Here is a 27775-nt window from a genome sequence, read left to right on the forward strand (position 1 = left end):
CGGGGATTTAAAGAAAACCAATACAAAATTGTTTATGAATCAAAATGGGGAAATTAAACATTTTCTGATATGCAATACAAAAAGTACCATATTCAACATAAAAATAAATATTAAAAAATTGAGGAAAGTATTCATAAATGATCGTGTAAACCATGTATGTGAGAGGGTGGGAGTTTCAAGATATTAATTAATGGGTGGAGATTTATGACTTTTCCAACTCTTTGTGAGAGACTCTCTCACATACACGGCTTACACAGCCGTGTATGAAAACTTTTACCTAAAAAATAATAAAATAAAATTTTCCTATAATAATTATTAAAAAAAATTAGAATAAAACAAACATAACCTAATAAATAATAATAAAGATACTATGAGAAAGCTTATCAACCCTTGTGCCTAGCTTCTTTTAATAAGAAGAGAGTTGTTGGGGGGGGGGGGGGATTGGGGACACCCTCAAGAATTTGTGTGCAGCAACTCCAACAAATTTTTATTTTTTTTTTGGGTTTATGGCAGAAAAAGAAAGATTAAGGAAGGTGCAATTGAAGCCAATAGAACTTATGATATGTTATCTTGGGCGGCGCATATTTAAATTATATTGCCGACGCGGGGGCTACCACCAATTCAATGGCTCCAAACAACATTATTGGCAATCATATAAAAAACAATGGAATCAGCTTTGATTACTGACTCAATGAAACAGACTAAACCGTAAAGCCTCGAAGAGGAAAAGGTAGGAATAAAAGGCAGGGGTGGATCTCTACTTTTTTTGATTTATTTCAATGAGCCGAAAGCAGCATTTGCCAAGATGTTTGTTCTTTGTTGTTGGCCATTGCAGAAAGATTCGCTTAGAGCAATTGGATTTTATTCATTTTTCTTTTTATTTTTTCTTCATTTCCTCTAGGTCGAGATCATCAAGACCCTCCTTAGGATCCTCTCCAATTACTTGAAATTACTGATGAAACATTAGGAAGGGGGGGGGGGGGGGGAGTGTAGGTTGTGGGACCATTGAAACCCATACTTGCCACTGTATATTCAAATGACTGGAGAGGAGCCATGCCCTTCTTTCACAGCTCTAGAGTCTAGACAAGAGCCTATATTTTATTTTTTCACTTTAACAATTGCAAAGGTGAGAATCTTTGCCTATTCTCAATCTCATATATATATGCTTGCCTCCCTCCCTCAAGTATTACTTAATGGTTTCATGAAAAGAAGAAAGCGAAAAAAAAATCTAAGGAGAAGGTAAAAGTCAAAGGATTGATAAGAATTGAAAGAAAGAGAGAGATATCAAAGAGATGTGCCATGATAATAAACATGCTAAGCCTGTCAAGAAAGAGTTGAGAAATAGCTCAAAAAGCATGAAACACCCACAATTACCTCAAGGCAAAAAACAGGTTCTTTAAACAACCCAATCTGGAGGGCTTCTTCTGTAATCTGCTCAACTGTGCCCTAATGAAAAGGGGTCTGATACAATGTACTCTGCCAATTGTGCCAAATATATTGCCAATGTATTAAGTTTCAAATCGAAATTCAATTATTCAATCATACACCTACAACCCCCCAACCCCAAAATAATTGAAGTTCTGCCTGTATTTTCAACTATTTTTCAAAAGAAGAACTCTTAGTGAAATTCAAAACTTTATTTGCTACATGGCCAACTCATGCGCTCAAGCTTGACATATCAGCAAGGAGCCTCTTGTCCTATTCATCCATAATATTTGGATCCCTTTTGCCGCATGGCTGATATTAAATCCATACAGGAAGCTATGTTAACAGGGGCATTGTAAGAAACCAACGCCCCATTAAATGAACTTCCATGCTTTCGTTTCTTTGCCGTCGTGGTTTTTGCCTGGCAATCGCTCCTACAATGGAACAAATGCCAAAGATTTTCGGTTTTCCTTTCTGATACAAAAAGTTTCGATTTCTAGTGTATTAGTTATTCCAAATATTGCAAATGATCATAAATCGTAAGTACAAAACAAGAAGATCTCCCGAAAAAATACGTATCTTGGATACAAAGTGCAGAAACATCTAGTTCCCGTAGCATTAGTTTTCTCTGGAAGTGGAGTTCCTGATAAACCAGAGAGAAGAGAGAACAAGTAAAAGACAGAAAGGCACACCTTGATTGATCCAAAAACATGGCCGGGTTTCCAAAAATTATTAAAGAAGAAATGAAGCCATTTTCCATAAAGACAAATATCCCTTCATGTAAAAGTTAAAGACACCCCACTTATGCTGAATCCTCACTTTATGAAGCCTTGGGTGCTTTATCCGGCAAGATGTTATCAGGAAGGATAAGCTGTGGAGGCACCTCACGAACAACTCCAAGCATGGAATCATACTCCTCATCTCGACGAGCAAATTTCTTGCGTAGCACCTTCTCAAACTCAATCTCATCAAAGCTCTTTGCATTCTCAGAAGCATGGACCTGTGCTAAATTTGAATAATTGGTGGCTGACTCAGAGATGAACGCAATCTCTTCCTCTGTGAGCTTCCTCAAGAACTTTGCTGGATTACCACCCCATACCTGTGGAATACAAATCACAGCAGATTGGAATTCATTATTCCTGTTAATTAAAGCACCATGACGATAATGATAAGAACTCATTCATTGGGGTTGATTTGTTCCAGCCCCACTCTAAAATTGCGAGTCCACTCAACAATCTCTTAAGGAGACATTAACTGAGGGTACGAAAAGAAGGAATCGGTCTCGAGGTGCATGAGATAATGAGTGCCACGAAAGGAATTCCTTTCAAGAATGTCTCCCCATGACAAAACAAACCAAATTACAACACCAACATTACTTGGTTATTCATATTCTTCCAGGCAGACAATGAGATTTGACACAGAGTACACAGAAAAGTTACTTCAAATGGTCATGTCCACCCAATAGGGCCAACTTGCCCAAAAACATGGACCTTTCCCCCAACTCTGCTTTAACACCCCCCCTCCCCCAAAAAAACGACAAAAGAACCCAAAACACCCCATAAGAAAAAGAGTAACAGCAACATGCATGCATGCTCGCCATCTTCTCAGGGAAGAAGGGCTACATCATCTGTGCTAAGGTTTCACTTAGGCTACATATGGTTGGAAGTAAAATGTCACAGAAGTCCATTAATTTGATGAAGAAAAACCAATAGCATAACAGAAACTAGTAAGATTTAGATAGCAGTTGAAAGGTGAAGCAGAAAATTTCCTCAGAATAATTCTAAAAAAAAATTCCAAGGATTTTAGTCGTAAATTATAATTAATATAATCAGCAAGATAATGTGTTGGAGGGTGGGCCTTGGTGCAACAGTAAAGGTTGCTCCATTGTGACCAAATGGTCACAGGTTAGAGTCTGGAAACAACCTCTCAGAGAAAGCAGGGGTAAGGATACATACATTATGATCCTCCCCAGACTCTGCAATGGTGGGAACCTCATGCACTGGGTACGCCCTTTTTAGCAAGGTAATGTGTTGAATGTTAGTTATACTACTAACCTTGACATTCGCACAAAATTTTTCATTTTGTTTTCTGTTTTAAACTTCAACTCAACTCAGCCTTATCCCAACTAAATGGAGTCTGAAACATGGATCCTATTCCTCCAATCAGCTCTATTAAAGCCATACAAGATTCCAGTCCTAAGCTATACATGTCTTTCCTCAGTACTTCTCCTATGGTTATTTTAGGCCTACCTCTAACTCTTTTCGCTCCTTCAATTCTCCGTGTTGGAGCATTCAAAGCCTCCGTATCACATATCCGTGCCACTTCAGACGAGTTTCTCGCAATTTATCATGAATAGGGACAAGGCCCGGGTTTGCTCTAATTTGTTCATTCTTTATTCTATCTTTCTAGTTTAAACACTCATCCACCGCAACATCCTCATTTCAACCACATTAAGTTTGTTTTTCTTTACTGCCAACATTCAGCCCCATACGTCATTGCTGGTTGTATAACTGTTCTATAAAATTTCTCTTTGTGTTTTAAAGGGATACGTCGGCCACACATCACTCTGGATGCACCCTCCATTTCATCCACCCTATTCTAATTCTTTGTATAATATCATCTTCTATTTCTCCTTCTTTATTCATGATTGAACCTAGGTATCTGAAAGTTATCACTTTGTGGTAAACTCCCTCTCATCAATTTTCACCACTCCACTCTCAGTCCTACTGTTACTAAAGTCGCACATTATATGCTCTGTTTTTGTTCTACTTATCTTAAAACCTTTTGATTCCACGATTGATCTCCAAAAATCCAACTTTGCATTTATCTCAACAATTTTTTATATTCACCAAAGCAATATTATCTGCAAAAAGCATACACCAAGGGATTTGATCTTGAATGTCTCTAGTCATTCCATGATAAGTGCAAACAAATACGGGCTTAGAGCTGAACTTTGGTGTAATCCAATGTTATTGGAAATTCACCACCCTGTCCCCTCACAGCTCTTTCATTAGTCACTACATCATGATACATATCTTTAATAAAGTCTATGTATTTACTCAAAACATTTTTCTTCTCTAAAACTTGCCAAATTAGCTCTCTAGGAACTCTATCATAAGCTTTTCTAAATCAATAAAAGATCGTATGAAGATCTTTCTTATATGCTAAAATTTTCCATTAGTCTCCTATGCAAATAAATAGCTTATGTGATTGATCTCCCTGGCATAAACCAAAATGGTTATCCGAAATATTAGTTTCTTGTCTCAGGCAAGCTTCAATTACTTTCTCCCATAATTTCATAGAATGTCTCATGAGTTTAATTCCTCAATAATTATTACAGCTTTGAAGATCACCTTTATTGTTTTCAGTTTTAAACTTATACCATTAGAACCCAACCAGATGGAGAGCCCTAGTGGAACTGGAAAACTGAGTCTCCAACTACTGCCATAAGCTCCAAAGTTTTTGTATATAAGAACTATCATTTACAAGCCAATAATTAGGCACATGACATAAAAGTTGATGACAGCCAGCTGAACTGGACATCGCTCTGGTGCATAAAAAGAAAATTTCTGAGATGCAATACCAGAAAAACAAGAGAAAGTAATATTTTTTTTTTTTGAGGAAGAAAAGAACAACATAGAATATTTTGATCACAAACTCGTTATAATCTGCAAAGATCCAAAGCAATCATATATGATGAATCCTGGGAAGGAAAGAAGCACTATAAAGTCCTTTGCAGAAGAGATTTTGCAGACAGACCTCCCCACATGGAATCCTTGTATTTTGCCTTACAAGGGCTCCTCCAGCAACCATGGCATGCTTCTCAACAATGACCCCATCAAGCAGGGTTGCACCCATACCAACAAAAGCCTCATCCTCAACAGTACAGCCATGTAAGACAGCACTGTGACCTGCCAATTCAAGCTTCAAATCATAATGCAAGACCCAACTGACAAAACACATAGATGACCAATTAGTAAAGGCATATATAGAAATACACACCTACAGTAACATTGTCTCCAATGATTGTTGGTAAGACCTTCCCACTGAGATTAGACTTCGCTACATGCACAAGTGAGTTGTCTTGTATATTAGTTCCAGATCCAACACTGATGCTGTTAACATCACCTACACAAAGAGGCAGTTTTCTGACAAGAATAAGCAACTGCTATGAATATCACCTATCAAAATGACTGTATACATAAAAAAATAAATAATAGCCCAAAATTCAGTGGAAATAATAAAAAAGGTGGATAAAACTTTGACAACATATTGTTCTGCAGAAAAATAAGCCAAAACCAAAAGAGAACAAACAACAGAATAGCTAGAAAACTGCCAATAGACTTCGGGATGTAAATGGACATCTGAAAATCCAGCTAAAATCTGAATTTGCATCCAACTATTCGAATATCTATCCATGATAATCAGTTACAAGATACTGGAATTTGTTAATATCCATCAAGCTATCAGACACGAATTCAGATAGTCATCTATCAGACCCACTTATATTTGCCTTACTAATAACACTCACTGTGTATAGTATTTATCTTTTACAATTAAGCATTGTGCAGAAATTTAAAACTATATAAAAGAAGTTAAAAAACAGTATTGTAGCTATAATTGTAAGTTGCAAATGTACATATACATTTAAATTCATCATGTCTTCATTTTCCAAATCCTTCCTACCCTCTCTTGCATAATCACCATTCTCTGATTTGCAATTTTAGGGCGGGGGACAGTGGCTAGGTTCAGGGGTTGCAACATTCTGATGCCACCCCCGGTCCCCCACACACTCAAAGCAATATCTCTCCTGTTCTTTCTTCTTCTGCCACTGATCTAGTATTTGATCTCTTGGTTTATTCCCCTTATTCCCCAGGTTAGGGTTGCAACGCAGGTGGCCCTAGGTTGATGAGTTTTAATCCTAACGGACCTAACCTAGCCTGAACTCACCATGTCCAATCCAATTCAGTTCAAAGCTGAGCCCAGATTCAGCCTGAGTGGCACCCTTGCCCCAGGTTCAATGCCAATAGGAGTTTGATTGAGCTGCGTGAAGGTTGTGAAAGCAAAAAATACTTTAACCAGATCATTTTTACCCACCTGATGGACTGATAATTTCCATATAAACAATCAAACAGAATTGGGGATAGATGGTTTGGTGAATCCATGGTTACATGTGTGTTTAGATAACAAAGGAACGAAGGTCGGTGGAAGCATGGCTTTCCTCCTTAATTATTATTGATGTTGTTTATTTAATAATTTATTTATTTATTGCAAATGATGATATTATTGGAGAAAAAAGAATCATAAGTCATTATTACTAACAAGCAAATGCCTAACCTTTTGCAAGTCATCAGGGGTTTGGGTCTAGTTAATGAGTGTCATTCAGACTTTATTCAGTTTTACGGTAGGCTTTTGATTATGGTTAAGAAAATGTTCTCTTCTAACAATGGTTAGTTCGTCAAATACAAGGTGAAGAGCCCTTTCTCTTTCTTCATTCCTTCTTCAATGCTCTTAACTGCACTGATTGCAAATAAGTTTCTAGGTATGTCATATAGTTTCTGCTTTTGTGTTGCTTGCTCCAATTGACTTAGACCCACAACCTGTAATAATTGATGACCCATTAAGAATTTGTCTTTCCTTTATGAACTGCCATTTGTGAGGAGCAATTCGTTCCTACATTTTCATAAACCACAAGTAAAGCACTTTAGGCAAGAGCTTATAAATTCTACACACATGACTACTGGGCTGAATCTTAGAAATGCAGGAACATCCCAATGGCCCAATCGATTGGTTTGGATATGCTCCACAGCAAATGGGGTTAACTGTTGGTGATGCAGTGGCACTCAAATAGTTGGACCAGTACGACCGGATTTGGAAAACCAAGCCCAGACGAAACTGGTCCCACCCGGGTTTTTGGTCTAACAAAGGATGGTATGTAGTCTTTTATTTCTTTTATATTAGGGATTTTTCTTATTGACAACCCTCAAGGTGTCAAATAATTTGTAACCTTACCTTTTTGCCCTTATAGTATGATACACAATTTTTTCTAATGAGGGTAATAATATCATTTCACATGTATACTCAAAAAATGTGCACGACAATGAAACCTTTTGATAATGACATACCGATATGCCACTTTCAAATTATTTTTGAATAACCATTTACATTCCTATCTTAAAAGAACTATTGGGAATAAGACAAGGGGCAATTAAAAGAAGGGGCCAAGTTTTAAATACACCTATAGAGGTGTCATTCAGACACTCGCTTTATATTATTATGTTTTGCTTTGAATAGGTAATGTAGGAATAGGAGATAGAGTTTGAGTTAATTTGGGTTTTAGATTCCAGTTAGGAGTCTTTGTTTTTTTCTCTTTATATACATGCATGTGCCCAACGATAAAAAAAGATTTGGAATAGAAAGTTGATTGAGTTTGCTCAATGTGAGTGAGGTGTGATTGTGATTGCATGATTCTCTTTCTCCTCTACAACTATGAGTTTCCATCTCAGATATCTTCTAGTTCTCTCACTGGCCCTCCACCAATTTGGTATCAGAGTCGAAATTCCTCCATACCCCAACCAAGATGGAAAATAGTGAGGTTCTCCAATAGCTCAACTCCTATAATGATGAAACCAGCAAAAAATTGACACCCTCACCATAGCAGTCAGTTCCATCCATGTTATTGATGGCATCTACGCAAGCTTCCATTGACCGACTGGTGGCTTTTGATAAAAGAAAGTCCCATGCAGTCTAGGGATTCTTCCAACTCTGTCCCTCAAGGTCCATCTCATGTTATACCACCGCCACCACAACCGTCGCCACCTTATGGAGTTGGTTGATACGATGATCCTCTTTATGGAGCTGAAAGAGGAACGAAGCTAGACGTCCTCAATTTATGGGGATAACAACCTAGAGCAGTATCTTGACTGGGTTCATAGTTTGGAGATTTTTTTCCAGATGGTATGGGGGTCCAACCCAAAAGCTTAAGCTATTAAGTAGAGATAGCCCAATGGTTAAACATCCAAGGTCCCAAATACTTGATGTGGGATTATACTTCTATAACTCCCAACATCTCAACAGAGTAAAGCATGAACCGAAATTCCTACCTATTGACTGACTACAAGCAGAGCATGCACCTCAAGTTTGCACAGTTGAGACAAGAAAGCCTAACAGTCGAGGAGTATGTGACCAGATTTTACTATTTAGCTACTTGATCTGATTTTGAATGGGACGACAAGGTATTGGTGGCACAATTTCGCAATGGTTTGTACCCCCAGATCAGTGCTACATAAGCACCCAATCAACTGCCTATGATGGAGGATCCTATACATGTGGCAAATCAGGTAGAAGAAAGCCTGAAGCGGCCATACACTTGGAAGACTATTACAGATACTTTCTCTAAGAACAATAGCACCAGTCAGCAACAGTATTCTTCACAGGGAAAGTCATTAAGCAAGCTACAGGTCAGCGGTTCATCTATGGCATTTTCGAGCCAAACCGTCCTTATACTCCACCTCAGCGTGGTTCCGATAGACCTCCTATGAAACCGCAGACTGAGATACAGTACAGGCATTTTTTGGTTCAGTTTTCTAATCGTCTAGTTGTTTTCGATGATAAGAAAGAACTCATGGCTGATGCCTTAAAAGGTCAACGAAGGAACAAAATAGTACTTCTGGAGTCAAAGCGTGACCATGAACCTAGTGAAGTCAACAATAGTGATAGTGATGGAGAGTAGCAACATTGTTACGTTCTTCGTCCACTTTTGGCTACACACAGAGTTTCTAACAAGGATGATTGGCATTGAAAGAGAATTTTCCAAACCAGAGTCAGATGCAACAACAGCCTGTGCATCATGGTAATCGACAGTGGTTATCGTACCAATGCAGTCTCTTAAGACAGCATTCGCAAGCTCGGTTTAAAGACAGAGCCACATCCTAACCCCTACAAAGTTGCGTGGGTGAACATTATTAATCTCACAATCAACGATCGATGTTTGCTCATGTACTCTATTGGTGGGTTGATAGATACCGTGCAATGTGATGTCCTAACCTTAAAGGTGTGTCACATCCTCCTAGGGCGACTGCAGTTGTGATGCAGGTCCAAGCATTAGAAAGAAGAAGAAGCCTTGACTTGGCTGTTTTTTGTTGGAACCTTTATCTTTTTTTCTATACTTAGTGTTTTTTGGAGCTCTTAGATTGAACCGGTCCAACCAATGGTCCAATTTAAGTGACACTTTCCTATTGGCTGTTTTTCGTTTTATTTCTATTGGCTCTTAGAGCATCTTTTATATTTTTGTTTAAACTTTGTTTTAATCTCCCCCCTCGATTTTAAGAGGGTGGAGTTGTTTGGTGACTAGGATTGTAACTAGGACTCAGATCTGGGATTCCTAATCCAGATCTGAATATCTGTAAGGCCTTTTGGCCCTTTTTTAAAACTATAAATACTAGTAATCGTGGGCAGGCTCCCCCACTATTTCCTGCATAAAATTTTCCTGCTTTTCAAGCTTTGCTGCTGCCATCGTGCTGCTGCTTCTGCTCCTTTGTGAGTGTTACATCCTTGTGGATCTCAAGGTGGAGAAGGATAGGTGGACTCCTGCGACTCCTTGCATTGTGAAGATCAGGAGGTCCTTTCAAATCATTCAAGCTGCTGCCATTGTCCTGCAATACAGTGAGTTTGAATCTGTTTTATTTTAAACCTTCTTCTACCTAGACCTAATCTACAGTCCCCTCAATCCACCAAACCCTAATTCTCCATTAAACCTGCACCCCTACTTCCACTAGGATTCCCCCATAACTCCCGATTTAGCTTTCACTTTCAAACCCTACTTCCAGCCTACATTCCCCACATCACTCCCCACACTCGGCCTTAACCCTAGCCCTTAGTCTCCACTATAACCCCTCCATTCCCTCACTCCATTAAACCTAAAAACCTGCAACTCGATTCTGCCCAACTGCAGAAGTTTAGAACCCTTCCAAACCCTAATATTCTTATGCCATTAAAGCCTCCTAAACCTGCATATTAAAACCCTATAAACCCCATTACCATTATTTCACCCTAACCCTAATTTCTGCCCTAATTAGTCTAATCTGTCCCAATCGGCCAGCCTTGTTAGGTAACCTTATTCCCCTGGCTCCTAGTGGGACTTCTCCTACCTAGGACTACATCAGGTTGTTTGATAAAAAGGCATAAATTGTGGTTATGAGACACTAATTCCTTCAAACACGGTGGATTCGAGATGAAGTTCCTTCAAACACAGCAGACAACGGGATTTTTCTTCTCAAGCGTGTTAACTTGGATGGTCTCCTCTGTCCTTGTCCAAACTCGATGAAGTCAAGTTCTTTTCTGAAGAGGAGAATTGATATAGTGGCACTCAAATGGTTGGACCAGCACGACTGGGTTTGGAAACCCAAGCCCAGACAGAACCGGCCCCACCCAGGTTTTTGGTCTAACAAAAGGATGGCAGTGGTTTAGTATGTAGTATTTTATTTCTTTTATGTTATCATGTTTTGCTTTGAATAGGTTACGTAGGAATAGGAGATAGAGTTTGAGTTAGTTTGGGTTTGACATTTCAGTTAGGAGTCTCTGATTTTTTTTCTCTTAATATACTTGCATGTACCCAGAGATAAAACAGATTTGGAATAGAAAGTTGAATGGGCTTTCTCAGTGTGAGTGAGGCATGATTGTGATTCCGTGATTCTCTTTCTCCCCCGCAACTCTGAGTTTCCATCTCAAATATCTTCCCGTTCTCTCACTGGCCCTCCACCAGTTAGTGATTGGGAAAACCTCTCACAAAGATCAACTTTGAATAGACAAAACTTATTTGTTTTGCATGATATTGGGGCAGAGTAAAACTCTATCAAGTATCTATCCTACGAAAACAAAAAGTTGCAATTGCAAGTTGTATTGGGAAAGTTATGATTCATTTACTGATAGGGTGATTACCAGTGACAGTATTATATTTTAGGAAGTCTAATTACATAAGGAGTTCCATATCAAGTCTATTTCTTCAATTAATAGTTTATTTGTTTAAGGGGTACGAACTCATGCTAGTTGCTGACTTGTAATAGGAGTCAGTTATTTAGCTGTTTAATTTATTTAATTTTTTTAGCTTTAAAGCCAAAGTTAAAATTCGTATTTGGCATAGATAATCTATATAAAGGGCTGGGAACAAATTTTCTTTTGATAGGTAGGCCCCAAGGAGAGCTGAACTCATGACCTTTTAATTTGTGAAGTGTTGGTCCTTGCCAACTGAGCTACACCCTTGGGGTGGGAACAGCTTTTTGGGTGTATGGAAACCATGAAATTGAGCCTCACATTGATGTTTTTGGAATGGAGTAAGAATCATGGGCAATATCTCCTTTCTCATTGCTGTATTCCTCAACTTAGTGTTCTTATTGCTGGTTTGGATTTCTAGCCCTGTTTTTTTTATTCTCTTGCATTAGTTCTGCTGTTTCTATGTTTTTCTCCATCAATTACATCTTGTCATCTGGTGTCAAGTTTCAGGATTTTCTCCTTTGAATTCCCTTGGGGCCATTACTCACATAAATAATAGGAATTTTCAATCCCTTATCTGCATCACTTGGACTTCAACCATCCATTCCTTCCAGATGCCAACCAACCCTCTCAAAGGTGGAGCAGTGACCTCTTTTCATGTTGAATCTGCAGTCTTTCATTGCTACAATGTAAGCCATAACCTAAACTTTTTGAAGTTAATAAACATGGGTACAAACAGACAACTAAGTTCTGAGTCTTCTGACACCTACTCGCTGAAACTATCCTAGAGACATGGGCAACACCTATTGATATACATATTACACAGAACTTCAAATTCTGTCAGTTTGCTAAACAACTAAAAACTAACTTCTATAACATCAAATAGCCTTTTGGTTTGTTTAGATTCTTCAAGTGTGTAAGACATACTAAGTGAATTAAAATTAGCAACATGACATTGGGAAAAAGTGCATCAACAGATTAAAACAGAAGAGAGAAAGAGAGAGAGAGAGAGAGGCATATATTCTAGAACTCAGAAGGCTTTCATAGTATATCATCTTCTAACATAAATTACAAGAGTCCAGAACTCAAGATCAAACTGAAAATTTGTTCCACTCAAGGGGATTGTTTTAAACATCACAGAAATGAAAAACAAGAAGGATTCAGGTTGACAATTTCTAGGCAAGGACCCACAAAACACTCAGACCCATGCAATCTCTGGCATGGACCACCTTCAATTTTAACCAATGATCAATTGAATGTTGGAACGTGAATACATTTAGTTATTTCCCGGAACACTACATAGAATTATTTCTCATCATCTAAAGATGGCATGCAACAAACTATAAACATCCTCAAGAGATCCTAATGTCTTACCTCTCAAAACACATCCATACCAAATTGAGGATCCGCTTCCCACTTGGACATCCCCAATGATAGATGCACTTGGGGCCACAAATGCATCTTTATCAACAACAGGAGCTTTATCAAATATATTCATTAATGTCCGATGCCTGGATACTATAACAACATGGACAAAAGAGATTGTTAGCTGATAACAAGAACCACATTTATCAAAAAGAAAATGAAGCCACGCGCAGAATTGCAAAACAGAGACAAACATCACTAGATTGTGTTAGAAGAAACACAAGGAAGTCATTCCCTCATGTATAAGTGAATGATAACTACAAAACCAAGCGTTTCAAATTAAGGTTTTGAACTTAAGAGCAGAATCAATGCCTCAATTATGAGAGTGAACTTCTCCTTCCTCTTTTTAAATGAGCTCTCACCTCTTGGACATACTTATGCTATCAAATGGTTTTAAAAGCAAACCAAGTCAATGGTATGTTGAATCATGAGCGAAACATGCTATCAAAAAAGACACTTATTGAGCAGCTTTTTTGGCATAAGATGCATATCCATGTCTAAACACACATCTGTAGACACCTCATTGTGTCACCTGGAGCAGGATAGGCAATGATGAATTGGGATGTTCTGAAATGTTGCAGGACCCATTATTTATATTTCTGGAGATTCCCCATGCCCCCAACAGTGTTCCAAATTCGTAGGACTTTAAATCAACTAAAAATGTATTTCTGAAAATCATGGTAAAATGGCTGTCACATAGGTAAGACCTGACCCAAACCCAAAAAAACTGATCCGGCCTTGGTTCAGAGTCACACTTGAACCAGGCCCAGACCCCTTGTGCCAGCCCAAGTCAATTAACTGCACTGGCTCGGTAAGGCACTCAATGAAATGCCACTGACGCCATCGATACTAGTTGCCGGCAGGCCTTCGACACTTTGTGTCCTGCCAGACTTTGCCCATCCAATGCCGGATACTGGGAATTTCCGGATTTGTGGATTCTTGAGCCCGTGACTTCCAGCTTGTGCAATGGCCTTATCTCACCTTTGCCGACTAAAAGACTTATCTAGACCTACCCAAAGACCCTAGAGGACGTGATAGAGGCCACTAAAGTAGTTGGAACCTAGCACATCTTGGATTTAGGTTGCTTGATGGAGTCTATCTCCATTCTTAGCCAATGACCACCCCAGTCCCCTTAGAATCAAGGAGACCTCTAAGAGGTTGGATGAGGAACACTGCCTTGGACGTGGGTAACCTCCTAGGCTATAAATAAGAAACCCCTTAGACATTTTGGGAGCATTCTTATTTCTTAGAATATCTCTAGTCCCTACAAAGAGTCCCTAAGAGAGAAAAGAGAGTATCTCATCCCTTTCTGAAAGTCCCTTGTAGTTGTGTCGATTTGAGCTCCTTCAAACCTGAGCCTAGCACCCCTAGCCTGCTCTAACGTCCCTACACCCTTCACGGATTTTGGGATATCTTCAATATACATCGCTGCTGCCCATTTATTGGGGCAGCAGCGACACACCAGAAATTGGATTATGTCTCTTTAGTTTTCGGTAGGGCTTCTTGTAATATTGTTTAGCAGGTCCTTTCATCTTTCTTCTGTGATTTTTCCAACGAGTTTGTTACTTTTCTTTTAATTTTCATGTTCTGTAGACATACGTCACATTGTAGTGTTCTTCGTTTTTATGTCGGATGATCGGTTTTCTAATGTTTTGATGGTGTTTGTCTGTTCTTTCATAACGTCTTTCACCGTGTTTTTGTGGTTTTCATCAATGGTTTTCCACATTGGCCGTTTCCTTTCATTTTCAGGTGTTTTTACACGCTTAGGCTAATTTTGCATGTGCACGGATAGTAACTATGTAGTAAACCAATTCCCAGTAGAGTAATAAATAATGCTTCTGATTGATCTAACACTCACTGATCAAGTAAAACACAAAAATGAAGGTCATATATCTGATGTTTGTGTTGATTGTTGAAAAGACTAGAACATTGAACTTTGATGGTTATGAACCCTGTCAGCCGAGTTTTTGGAAACTGAAGGTGAATGTTAAGAATATTCCAAATAGATGCTTCAACCTTGGCATACAGAATGAAATGCAGCCAAAAGACTGAAGAATTAGGAAGTTACCAGAGTGATGCAGGCCTCACCTCATTGTGATTTGAAAATTTGGCTATAACAATGGTCTATCTAGATTAGGTAATTGGGATATTAGCTGATTTGTTTGCCCAAAATCAACATTAAAACTATCATGGAATCTAGCAACAGGTCATCCAATTAAACCATTGAACCCATGAATCAAGAGTGAAAAGAAGCCAAACAGTTAACAATCCCACGTAAGAAGTATAGAGTCTACCATTTTATAAAGAAACCATGATCTCACTACATGTCCTATCTCTAAATGGCACTGAAATACTTGCCAGCAGAAGTCAATAAAATTGTTGAAAAAGAGGGACTAAAACCCATGACAGATGATAAAAGTTAATCACCTTTTTTAACCAAAATTCAGACCTTGCAAGCTCAGAAGGAATGCATTTAATAAGCAAGTACAGAAGAAATGCACTTGATAAGCAAGTTCAGAAGAAATACATTTCTATTGACAATTAAACATATAACAAAAATGATTTGGTTGAGACGAATAACAATTTCCGGGAAGACTATCATCAAGTAGAAGTGGAGGGAATGGGTGGAAGTAACTAGTACAGTTCCCAGAAGCTGTCCAATTATAACATATTAATGAGGGTATACTCGTCAGTCACGAGTAAAGGAAATACCGAAATATACGTAGTGAGATTAACAGAAACAAATACATACCCACATACGCATATAATTATACATTTGTAACAACGATTAGATGAAGTTTATTACCAGTCATACACTATTTAGACAACATTTGTATGGTGAACTTCCGTTTTAGTCATCAAAACTATCAATTGTCAAAACAGAAAAACTTTTAAGTACAAATCCATTCCCTTAATATGCGCGGTATAATCAGACTCTATCCACCCCATTCAAAACCATGACATGTCAATATCGGTGTGAAAAAACCTTTAACTATCCAAATCGAACCACCTAAAAACAACATGATTCTATAACACAATCAAAATTAGATAATATAAAAAGTACAAGAACAAGTTGCTTCGATAAATTCAAGAGAGCAGTTAACCCTTCCATTGATTTGTCAAAGATTAGAGAAAATAAGAAATTTGAAGCATCACAACAACTACATGCTCTGAAATTAAACATGTGAAAAATGAGGGAATGAGCCGCAAATATGAGAAACCCTAAACAAACTGAAGGAGACGTATGGGTCGAGCGAGAAAGGGAAGCTCACGTTGCTCTTGGAAATAGTAGTTGCCCTGGAGGCGGCAGCCGAGACGATCAATAGCTTGGCCAGTCTCGCGAATCCAGAACCCGACAGTGTAGATCGCTTTCCCAAGTGTTCCCATCTTCTTCTGTGCAGGTGATCTGATCGCCCTGTCCTTACAATATTCTGCTTGGACTTAGCTTTCCCAGACGATGAGATGGGGAGTTCAGCTGTGACTGAGAGGCTGGGAGCAAACGAAGTAGCGAGAGAAGGTCAAGGGAAGGCAAGAAGGCAGACTCGGTAGAAGATCCGAAATTCTATAATCCTAGCAATTTTTCTTAATTACCAAAGACCCCTTTCGATCAACATTTGTCTATTTGAGAGTTGAGACACGAATTCTTGCAAAAAAAAATGCTATTGGGAGTTACGGTTCCTACTTCCTAAACATGGTCGGAGGAGGTCAAGATTGGGATTTCCAAACGATTTGCCACCAAAGTAAAAAATGGCTAATACCTACCTTATTTTCTAATGGGGGAAAGTTGGGCATGCCGCCAGCTTTTGATAAGCCAACAGCTTGCACCAATCATAGGATTGGAGGAGAGTAAAGCAGTCCTTTTTTAAAAAGGAGAAGAGACGATGACACATGTTGGGCACCATCGTAGTGCTAGCCTTTCTCCTTTTCTAATTTTTTTATTATAAGAAAGATATGAATATTGATGAAAAGCTTAAGGGAAGAAGAATGCTACCTGATCGTGTGGCTATTGCGCCCAAACACAATTGCTTGCGAAATTACCGCCCCAGTCTCTGTGAAATAAAAAATCTCTTCCATGTTGATGCTCATGCATACACTTTCATTGGCACCCCGCGTTGGTGCAAGACTGCACCACGTGACTAAGCAATGATCTCTTGCCCAAAACGTATATATATGGAAAGCATACACTTATCATTAAAAAAAACAGAGAAGGATCATTACAACGTCAAAAGTGCAATTTCCCACCAATGAAGGGAACTACGCATGAATTGTCTAGTGGGAAAGAGGTTTAATGAGAAAAGAGAATTTGGGGTCCACAAGTGGGATGTGAGAGGGTGTGCATAGGAATCTACACACTCATGTCGTGCCAATCTCTTTCTTTAAAAAAGATGGAAAATGGTTTATGTGGGGGAACGTGGTGCCTATGCCCAGACACATGGGGGCGAAATTATAGCCCCGCTCCCCATGAAATGCGAAATGATGCCCTTGTAGATGCTTCCGCACGTGCTCCCATTGACCCCCGTGTGCATGCAAGGGCCACACTCCCCTACAAGAAACACTTCCCCTACAAAAAGTGATAGGGAGAAAGAACGCTACCTAGGTGCATGCAGTGCACTGCCCCTACGCCTAGATATAGGGGCACATGAAATGACCGCCACACCCTCATGGAAAGGCGAAAAATCTCGGGGGTGCGGCAATCATTTCATGTGTCCATGTGTCTGAGTGTAGGGGCAGCACACCGCACACACCCAAATAACGTTCTCTTTCCCAAAATGATAATACCATATATTGAAACTTGATCAAGGATAATCTTGACTTTTTCTTTTCAATAGAAATCAAACTATATGATTAAAAATACCTATGGTTCCTCATGTTTACACTATCTATGGGAATGGTTCCTAACATTATAACATTAATGTTTGAGGTACCTTGAACACAACTAGTGTTGGTACATGTTAACTGATGGTAATGAAATAATCAAAATATCCCAAGTTTTAAAATCTATCCAAAAGAATTTTATCAGAAGGATATGGTTCAACATTTTGTCTTTACATTTTAATAACTTTTTTATTTGGATCACGAACGTTCATTTTTAACTTCAAATCATGGCAAACATCATGGTATAGTTTGATTTAATATATGAGCATCAAAGCTTTTAAAAAAAAAAAAAAAGAAAAAAAAAAAGAAGAAAGAAGGATAGGGTTCAACTATAAACCTTTTTAACATTTGTAAGTGTTTGATTTGATTTGGATCGTGACTATTCACATTAGCATATTTATGTCATTAGAAATACAATGGTACAATGTGATATGAGGTTATACCATTAGAAGCTTCTAAAGATGCTAATTATTGATGAACAAAATCGGTAGCCACTCTCACATGTTGGGTACTAGTTTCTCTAACCTGCCTCTTATGCGAATTATGGAAGTTATTTGTTCAAAAACAAGAAGTGGACTAGGTCAAACTAAATATTGATGGAAGTTCATTGGGGAACCTCGGCCACACGTAGGTGTGGCTGGAATTTTTAGAGATTCACCAAGAGTTCTATCATGCAGTTTTTTCAACATGCTTGGAAAAAAAAAAACTAATTTCATAGCTGATTTTATCGGCAATCTTTACTGGTCTTGCTTTTGCTAGACAAAGGATTTTCAGTGGATTGAATGCGGCTCCAATGAGTAGTTATCTATGATAACTGCTTAATGCCATGGAAGTTTCAACAACGGTGGTACCACTACAAGTCTTTCTTAGCATCAATATCATGGAAGATATCACATTGCTACATAGAAGTGAATCGAGTAGCCGATTACTTGGCTAAGAAAAGTGCTTCCTTGCAAGCTTAATATGTATGGTCTGTTAGTCTGAGATTTGTTTGCGAGAATGTAATTTGGAATTTTCAAGGGATAGCTAGATACAAATTTGAAGAATGATGTCTAGATTTTATCAAGTGTCTAGCTTTGATTTTTCTTGAGGGGTCTGCGAATGGCCATGCAGAAGGTGAAGCTTGAAAAAAAATTGGTTTATTGTTTCTCTTGTTCTCTGTTGATGGTAATGCAAAAGGTGGAATAAGTGAACAACAGGAGATTTTTGTACTTTCTTACTCAGTCTAGGATGCCTAGACATTAACTCTTGCTTTTAATCTTTTAATTTAAACTTTTTCTGACCTTTTAACGGAAAAAAAAGAAGTGATTTTCTTATCAACACCCCTCGAGATGTCAAATAATTTGTGACCATACTTTTTTAGCTCTTCTGGTATGACACATTTTTTTCTTCGACGAGGATAATAATGTCATTTCACATGGATACTAAAAAATATACATGACAATGACACTTTTGATAATGACATTTATTTTCGAAAAACCTTTTATACCTCTATCTTAAAAATCTTTTAAGAATAAAACAAGGGAAAATTAAAAGAAGACGTCAAGTTCTAAATACACCTAAAGAGGTCATTCAAACACTCCCATATAATTCAATCATTACGTCGCTTCTTGTGAACGGCCACCAAATCAAAGGTTAAAAATATTGAGACATGATGTTAAATTGTATCATTTCAATTGGAATCTTTTTAATATATAAAAACTTGAGGCATTTTGATCATTTTATCATCAATAGTAAACATGTACTAACACTGTTTGTCCTTGGCACCATAAACATCAGTTTTAAAACTTTGAATACCATGAACCTGAGGATAGTGTTCGTGCATAGCAATTAGCAATGGCATCCAAAGGCATTTTAGTTTGACTCATGAGTTATGAGGAGGAATTGTCTAGTCAATTGACCTCTGTGTCACTGGATCCAATATGACTCAATTGATATAACCAATTTGAGCTCAATACTTAAATCTTTGTCAATCCATTATGTAAATGGATGAGCATCATTGAGTCTGTAAATATATAGGGTATCCTAAATCAAAATGGCAAATTTTGTGGTTCATCTCAACTAACCCTCTATCTTCTCCTATATTTTTCAATTATCAGATCAATGAAAGGTTGATACACATTATGATCATGGCTTACATACAAGGACAATATATGTAGGCGATCCATCAAATTTTTGAAGCCAAAATCAGTTTATGACCCACCATGTATTACAACTCATAGCTTCCCAAATTTCGACAAAAAGGGGCTTGTTGATTTGCTACATTATATAGTAATATAGTACTTTGTATCAAAATTAGTACATAAGATGCTCAAAATAGTCCTATGGTTGTGACCAGGTGGATTGTAGATTAAAACCCGAAGTTTCCATAATGATGACAACAAGAGGTCAACGATTGCGTGAATTGCTCAAACAATCCCAATCAGCCCCTCTCACGGTGGAAGAATGTAAAACTAAGACAATTACAGACTGTTTTGATCCTAGATCCAAATTGAGTTTTGATAGAACGACTTTACCAAACACACAACACAGGATCAAACAGACATTTTTATATAAGTAAGCATGCTGCAAGAAGTCCATCTGTGTAGCAAATGTAATGAGCCGTCACATTTATTTATGAAATATCAAACGGAGAAAAAAACTCACTGCCTCAAGCTTTCCACAATGTAGGATGCATAGAGATCCCTGCACCAGAAACATCCACTATGAGCAAATAAATGCCAAGAATAAGTTTAAAAACATCAGCTGTTAAAAGCTCCACACATATACTGAGCTTCAAGGTTATCAATAATGTCGAGGTGAGCCTAGTGAAGCCATATGCAAAATACATCTATGACATACATATAATATCTATCAAAATTGCGTACATGAAGCTACCTAGACATAATTTACCAGGGTACACTATCCTCAAGTAGAACAAGTATGAAGCACCATGAAAATAGGCAGTTACCCAACCCAAATCAATGCCTACTGGGTCAACCAAAAGAAAAAGGCAACTAGGGGGGGGGGGGGGACCTTTGAAACACCAGGATGACCTTACACGGAGAACACTGCTTCATAATGTTGTTGCTCTTAATTATTTGAAAAAACAAATGGGAGTTCACACATTATATTAATGATATAGCTACATATTTAATGCAGTATTTTTTCAAGCAAAATAAAGTAAAAAAACAAACTGTGCCAAATCTTTTATAACCCTAAAAATATTTGGAAAACTCACATGGAGTACTTGATTGCTTTAATGGCCTCTTCAGCAGGAAGGAAGTCATTCACTGCAACGGTTTTATTCTCGTTCTTCTTGTCTTCATTGTACATAACAAGTGAAGGTTATACAAAGCAATGAAGAAGTGGAAAAAATATAAGAAACAACCATTGGATGGTGCAGATCATCCAATTGGGCTGATAGCCCAGGAGACCTGGCTAATCATGACTAACAAACAAGTAAAGAACAAAAATTGGATGCATGGAGTGGATACAGTCCTCAAAGAAGCGGCAGATCTCTGCCAGTCGATGTGGAGGAAGCTCCTTGATATCCTGATAGTGACGAAACTCAGGGTCATCTGCACATACTGCTATTATCTTATCATCCTTTTCACCCTGCAAGGATACAATTGTATAGATTAGTAGTAATTCTTTCAACAAATATCTAATCAATGGTCCAAAACAGGAGAAAATACAGTCAGCAACATTTCCATGGGTCTGAAAATACATTAAGGCAAGAACAACTTCCCAGTGAATATCAAACACTAGGGGAACAACTCAGGGTGACGAGGACATTTTACCTGATCAATCATAGGCATCAGTCCAATAGCCCGGGCACGGAGGAAACAACCAGGAAGTACAGGCTCCTGTGCAGGGAGAAATCCACCAAGTGGATATAGAAGCATATCTTAAAAACCAAAAAGAAAACAAACTAGGGGGGGGGGGGGAGGTAGGATTGACAAACATTATTGTCTGTCCTTGAGTATAAAGGGGGAAGGGAGGGGAACCAACTTAAAGTACCTGCATTAATACCAAGACATCCATAGGATCACTGTCTTCGCAGATGGTTCTTGGGATGAACCCGTAGTTGTGCGGGTACACAACAGATGAGTAAAGAACACGATCAATCTAATTTCAATACCGCCATTCATTAGTTATCTTTGCATATTGATGTCAAACATGATCCTAAATCTTAGTACAGAATGTCAAACTCCAGCAAGGAAAACAGTAGCATGGACAGATAGTAAAAGAAAGGTGAAACTTAGTTCTAGTTTTAAAGACCGGATTGCAACTAATGATTATTAAGGTAATACATGCGGTGTTCGTGCCAGGTAATTTACCTATAATGAAAAAAATTATCAAATGTAAGGGGTAAGCCCCAGAACTAATATTTTGGTTCGTAACTATGGGGGAAATGGGAAGATTGCTGAAATGAAACTTTGGCAGGGAATTGTTTCCCAAGCTCAAGAAGCATCTTGAATTTGTTTCTTCTTTGAAGTTCTTAAAACTAGTTCACTATATATCTGACAAAAGCATTGAAAAATGGTCAACCACTAATTTTGAGCGACATTGCAGATTGTGACTTCCAACATAGTACTATATCTCGCGATATATCGGTATCTCGGGCCTACCGAGATATCCGAAATATCCGAGATATCGCGAAATATGACCGAAATATTGCATTTTTTCTGCAATATTTCGGGGTCCATCTCGGGGTATTTGGCCATATCTAGGCCTCGAAACGTCATGGACAGCCTTATTTAAGCTTAATAAACACATTTAAACCATAAAATTGTAAAAATATGAATTCAAATTGGTGTTTTGGTCTTGCACCCTTGATTGACATACGGTCGCCGACCCTAACGTATAAATAGTTAAATACACATAGATTAGGCAGTTAATATTTAATAATAGTATTTAACTTCATCACATATCAAGTTAAAGCCAATACACATTGATGAGTGCCATGATTCTCATAAACTCCATAATATTCAATAACTCGCTTAAAGCCTTAAAGGCAATACACTAAGTGTCAAAGTTAGTAAGTCACAAGACTCGCAACTCGCAAGTCACAACTCACAAGTTCATAGATCAATGAAATCACAACTTAAGTTACAAATTACAAGTGCTAAACTGCTAATAGTAGTTCTTGTGCCTCCTGGATCAATCCCACTCATGCCTTCTTTGAGTCGACGTCCATTGCTCTCTGTTTGAAGGACATATGTGGACCACGGTATAGAATCGGAGAAGAAACGAGTGTAGTCATCCACAAGTGTCACGTAAATGGAATCATCAACATCTGTAGGTAACCTATCCTAGGATATAAACTAGGGTTACCAATCGATCGATCCGTGAAGAAGATGATCCATGTGATATGATGTTGGCGCCGGCCAAGAGGCGATGGCATTGGTGCATGTATGGCTAGTGAGGTTGGTAGCTAGGTCCGCTAGGGTATGCAAAGATGTTATCTACAAAAGATGATCCAAGATATGTCCCGGGACTGGGACTGTAGTCATAGTCCCCTACCCCACTAAACTGCCCATAGGATGATGATCCATATCCATATCCACCGTAAGGTTGTGATGCACCATAATCCGATGCCAATGGAGTGGTATGTGCGAAAATTAAAATAATTATTTAAGCGTAGAAAAATAAATCCGACACCGTGAAGCCGTAGATCAGCCATTGGTGTCTAACATATATTTAATTCATTATCATCTAAGTCATATTACACCTAATTATTTCCTATTTTAATTGTAGGAAAATGAATTTTTAAAACCAAAAAAAAAAAAAAAAAAATACAAATGGAAAAAAAATTTCGACACCGTGAGGCTGTAGATCGGCCTCCGGTGTCTAACATATATTAATATCATCACCATCCAACAAAATTTGTACATAGTCTTTTCAAAAAAATAGTTTTAGAGGAATAGAATTTACCTTAAATAGTGGAAGAAGGCTTGGATGATGAGCTTAGATGACCCTCCGATGAGTTTATCGGCGAAAATCCGACAACAATGTGCTTGAACAATGGCTAGAGTGTTGGATGAGAGCTTGGAAGAGTGGAAGAATAGGCAAAAGACTGAAATTCCTTAGCAAATGCAGCTCTCGGTCGAAATATGGACCGAAATCTGCAAAATATTGTATTAAAGCCCCCCTTCATGTGACACTTTAAGCCAAAATACCATATTTCGTCGATATCTCGTGAGATATCGAGATATCGTCGATATCTCACGATATCTCACGAGATATCGACGAAATATGGTATTTTTTCATTTCGACCTGATTTCGCATCTCGGTAAGCTCGAGATATACGAAATTAAGCGATATTTCGGCGAAATATCGCGAGATTTTGAACCATGCTTCCAACCATTGGATAGGTAAGGTCCCCCCCCCTTGATTTACCCATGTGTCAAATTTGGTGTCCAACATGACCATCCGACCTTGTATTAGACCATCCCCATGTATTTCAACAGTCAACCTGTTTAGCACCACGTGGTGTTGAGAGACCACGGTCAAGGTTTTGTTTTCGGATAACTACATTGTATCATTTTACTTTATCATGTTTATGTGTTTTTACCATACACAATGAAGCCACAACAGACTTAATTGGGATTATTTTATTTCAGTTTTTAACTGGGCAAGTCTCTTTAACCTTTTTCTAAGTATTGGACTGAAAATTTCCGCGTCTCCCACAATCTTCCAAAATTAGCTACATGTACTGGTTGATAATTTTCGTGTACAAAATGTCTGATCTATGAGTTGTAAAGATTTCCCCCACATCCAAGGGCCTAAAAGAGTCTGCTATACACATTTTTGAGAACTACTGTAACGGACATGATGCTTTGAATTAAACAATCAGAATGTTTCTCAAGTGTGGAATTTGTTTGGGTACACTCACAGATTCCTCTTCCTCGCATGGGTGTAGATAGTAGAAGCAACAAGGTCTAAAGAGAGTTACTAATGTTTATAAAACAATGATTATGGATTTCTGTTTGACATACTATATTAGTATATTTTGACTTCAACAATTTAAAAAAAATAATAATTAAGGGAAAAAATGTGTCTGTTATGATTATACACAACCTCATGTATGATGTATGCATGCCATCATGTCAGGAGTCCGAAATTAGGGGTCTACAAGGGCCAATGCTGGTATTATTAGTTAATTTTGGAACAAGCCCAGCCTGCATTTATCAAAAGATAAACACAGCCTGTGGTAGAGCCCAATCTAATTAAATTTGAGCTGTGAACTACCTCAAGGGCTGACACATGGACATCTATCTGAAACCCATACTGACATACTGAATTTTGTATCTCTTGTATCTCCAATAAAGAACTCAAGATATGACAAACTACATCTGAAACACTACCCTCCATATCATCCCCTTATTCAACATGTTTTAGGGTAGTAACTAAAATGAAGAGGAGTGTTGACAATTGCAAGTTGAGTCTTGCCTATTCTCATAAGTTCATATGTTCCTCTTTCAATCTTTTTAATTATTTGAATTGCAATAGCATTACATAATCCTATTTAGGTTGCTTGGCCCTAAAAATTTTATAACTTAATGGCTAAGATATACGACTATAAAATTTTGTTCTCTTCTATGTATTGAATTTTACCAGAATATAGCAACATCTTCTCCTCACCTTCTTCCAAATTTCAATGAGAACATCTTACACTAGAATTGATCTTAGGTTTTTAGACAACAGACAATTTGCGTGGTCAACTCATGTTTTATTCTTTTTACTAATAAGTTAGACCTCCATCTGTAATCAACAAACATATTTAAAATTGAAAAGTATAAATGGGCAATTTATGGGAACACTAAAGCAAGGACAAAAAAATAATTGAGTAAAAAAGTCATACTTTTATAAGGCCACTTATCTTGTCAAGCTCATACTTGACCTTGCTACCCTTGCCAATCTCAACTACCTGTTGCAGAACCTCATAAGATATGTCAACAAAAGCCAAAATTCATGGTATATAAATTTCTACCCAAGAGCAAGACAATCTCTCCTCCCCCCCCCCCCCCCCCCCCCAGTTTTCCTTTTCTCATGGTCAAGACGTGCCATATGAACTGAAGCCCACCATCCCCAGTTCTCACTATCTCTTCATAATGATGTGAATCTTACAAACTGGAGCCATCAACCTCAGTTGACTCTTCTGAGTGCATCATGCACATCCTATCAACTACATCAATTCACAATGGGTTGGATGGGAATTCATTTCCCAAGTGCACCAATAAGAGGGCTCAGCACAAGTAAAATAAAAAACAACTTACACAATTGAAAATAGCAGCTGCGCCAGGTCCTGCATACAGCTAATGCAAATATAAGTACCCGACAAATTGGAAACTTGAAGTAAAAAAGAAGAGAAAGTTCACAAGAACACTACAAATCTGCGTTCTTGCATGCGTGCTCCTCCGGAAGCACACACTATAATAAGAGGTAGAGATCTATTAGTAGCATACTCGATCAAATGAGTAATTTTCTCACCTACTACAGAATAGGAAAGGAGAAAAAGCTGGGAAAGATTACAGAATATTAGAGATATTTGAACAGAGAAAACCGAGACTGAGTTGAAGAATTAAGATATTAAATTTAATGGAGATGAGCTAGATCATATGGCTGGACTGAGGTGCATAGCACAACGCAAGGAGAATCCCAGTTGCACCTCATGAGCCATGATGATCCTGCATGTGTTATGCAAATACCCACATAAATTGACCACAGAAACTTTTTTGAGAAAGACTGAATACAGTCGACATAGCAATATATAATGATAAATTACAGAAACACAAAAACCAAAATCCTGGGCTTGTATAGTCCATACCAATCTCTAGGTCATGCCACGGATGAGCAGCAACAGATCTTCGGGACATGGAAGAAAGTATCCTCTCATTAAGCACAACAGAAGGCAAATTTGTATTCTTTTCGCTCCCTTCTCCATCATTGTTAGCCATATTTACCTTTGAAATAGCCAAACAGTCATTAAATAAATAAACCCAATCCATAAACCTTCAAGCCTAACACCATGGAAAATAAATTGCAATTCAAAAACATATTTAATCAGGGGGAATAGAGAGAAATTCAAAGATGAAAGCAAACAACAATTCCAACCCCCACCCCTCTTCCCCTCCCCCCCCGCCCCCCAAAAAAAAAAAAACAAAAAAAAATTCACACACACACACACACACACACACATACATATACACAAATAATTAAATAAAGAAATCATATACACCAATTCTATCAACACAACCCCAGGCACCCAATAATAATAATAATAATAACAACATATTTATTAGTAAGACAGTAATCCATTTAGGCGAAAATTTTCTCCAACGGGGAAAGAGAAAAAGGAAAAAAAAAAAAAAAACAAAAAGCAGATAATTAGGAAGAGTTTTCCTGCAAAAATTACGAAAAGAGAAGGTCAAGAAACAATTAAAAAAAAAACCCAGCGGACTACTGCAAGTAAAGCGTGAGCCAGATAGTTATATTTCAACAAAAAAAAAGAACAAAGAAAAAACATAACCAGAGGGGGCGGATAGAATTGGGAACAATATATCTCTATCGAATGTAGATGATATGTCTCAGAAAGATAAAGACACAAGATGAATAGTCGAGGGAAAATGTTTCAGAAAAACTTTCTCTCTCCGCAATGTAATTTTCAAAAGTTCAGGAAAATAAGGGAATCGATTGATTAATATTCTATCTGTTAAAACTACTATACTTTTCGATCCCTGCAGCTTCTGTAAGCAGATGCCCTCTTCTGCACTTCTTCTTTCTCTATTCTTAGAATCAAATAACTATTTCACTTTTCAAAAAAAAATACAAGAATGCAAGTGATGCTAGAAATAAGAGTGAAGTGTGAGCTACTGAGCTTTCTTCTCCCCAGAAAAAGAAAAGAAGCGGAGTGAACTTACAGAGTACAGACAGCCTCAGCGATTCACGGGTAGCCGATGGTGTATGCCGAGATGAACTCTGGTGCTGTTCTTCGTTATTTAGGGGCGCCACGAGGAGTTTTTCTTGGGCCCCACCAGGCCACCCACTCCCTAGTGCACCGTTCATCTGGTGG

General features: G+C 38.1%; 2 protein-coding genes and 1 long non-coding RNA gene across 5 annotated transcripts; 1 reads left to right on the forward strand and 2 right to left on the reverse strand.

Moving 5' to 3' along the window:
* Positions 1 to 1900: 1900 nt before the first annotated feature.
* On the reverse strand, positions 1901 to 16414 carry LOC122661301 (gamma carbonic anhydrase 1, mitochondrial-like). The gene is made up of 5 exons (XM_043856658.1): positions 16113 to 16414; positions 12790 to 12933; positions 5428 to 5553; positions 5185 to 5336; positions 1901 to 2524 (listed from the first exon to the last, which is right to left on the reverse strand). The coding sequence occupies exons 1-5, from the start codon at positions 16225 to 16227 to the stop codon at positions 2246 to 2248; spliced, it is 816 nt and encodes a 271-aa protein (XP_043712593.1). The 5' UTR covers positions 16228 to 16414; the 3' UTR covers positions 1901 to 2245.
* Positions 4335 to 20235, forward strand: LOC122661306. Its single transcript, XR_006332860.1, has 3 exons — positions 4335 to 4347; positions 13869 to 13871; positions 20160 to 20235. It is a non-coding gene; the product is annotated as an uncharacterized LOC122661306 (long non-coding RNA).
* An 11-nt stretch (positions 20236 to 20246) lies between these two features.
* On the reverse strand, positions 20247 to 27761 carry LOC122661304 (soluble inorganic pyrophosphatase-like). Of its 3 annotated transcripts, none has more exons than XM_043856660.1 (10): positions 27624 to 27761; positions 26531 to 26666; positions 26090 to 26133; positions 25980 to 26018; positions 25565 to 25630; positions 21718 to 21825; positions 21498 to 21563; positions 21192 to 21312; positions 20936 to 21017; positions 20247 to 20400 (listed from the first exon to the last, which is right to left on the reverse strand). In XM_043856660.1, exons 2-10 carry the CDS (start codon positions 26658 to 26660, stop codon positions 20358 to 20360), a joined length of 699 nt encoding a protein of 232 aa, XP_043712595.1. In that variant the 5' UTR covers positions 26661 to 26666; positions 27624 to 27761; the 3' UTR covers positions 20247 to 20357. The 3 variants fall into 3 exon arrangements, with proteins under 3 accessions (XP_043712595.1, XP_043712596.1, XP_043712597.1); XM_043856661.1 differs by having other exon boundaries at positions 26531 to 26667; positions 27631 to 27686; XM_043856662.1 differs by lacking the exon at positions 26090 to 26133 and having other exon boundaries at positions 25980 to 26008.
* Between the last annotated feature and the right edge of the window lie 14 nt (positions 27762 to 27775).

The sequence above is a fragment of the Telopea speciosissima genome, chromosome 5, assembly GCF_018873765.1.
Source record: "Telopea speciosissima isolate NSW1024214 ecotype Mountain lineage chromosome 5, Tspe_v1, whole genome shotgun sequence".
Taxonomy (NCBI): domain Eukaryota; kingdom Viridiplantae; phylum Streptophyta; class Magnoliopsida; order Proteales; family Proteaceae; genus Telopea; species Telopea speciosissima.

Coding starts and splice junctions, on each gene's coding strand:
- LOC122661301 (XM_043856658.1), bottom strand. CDS start 16,227: ATGGGAACACTTGGGAAAGCGATCTACACTGTCGGGTTCTGGATTCGC. Junction 12,934..16,112: donor CTACTATTTCCAAGAGCAAC/GTGAGCTTCCCT, acceptor ATGTTGTTATAG/TATCCAGGCATCGGACATTA. Junction 2,525..5,184: donor CAAGGATTCCATGTGGGGAG/GTCTGTCTGCAA, acceptor TGTATTCCACAG/GTATGGGGTGGTAATCCAGC.
- LOC122661304 (XM_043856660.1), bottom strand. CDS start 26,660: ATGGCTAACAATGATGGAGAAGGGAGCGAAAAGAATACAAATTTGCCT. Junction 21,826..25,564: donor AGATAAGTGGCCTTATAAAA/GTATGACTTTTT, acceptor TATTGAAATTAG/ATTGATCGTGTTCTTTACTC. Junction 21,018..21,191: donor CTGCCGCTTCTTTGAGGACT/GTATCCACTCCA, acceptor TGTACAATGAAG/ACAAGAAGAACGAGAATAAA.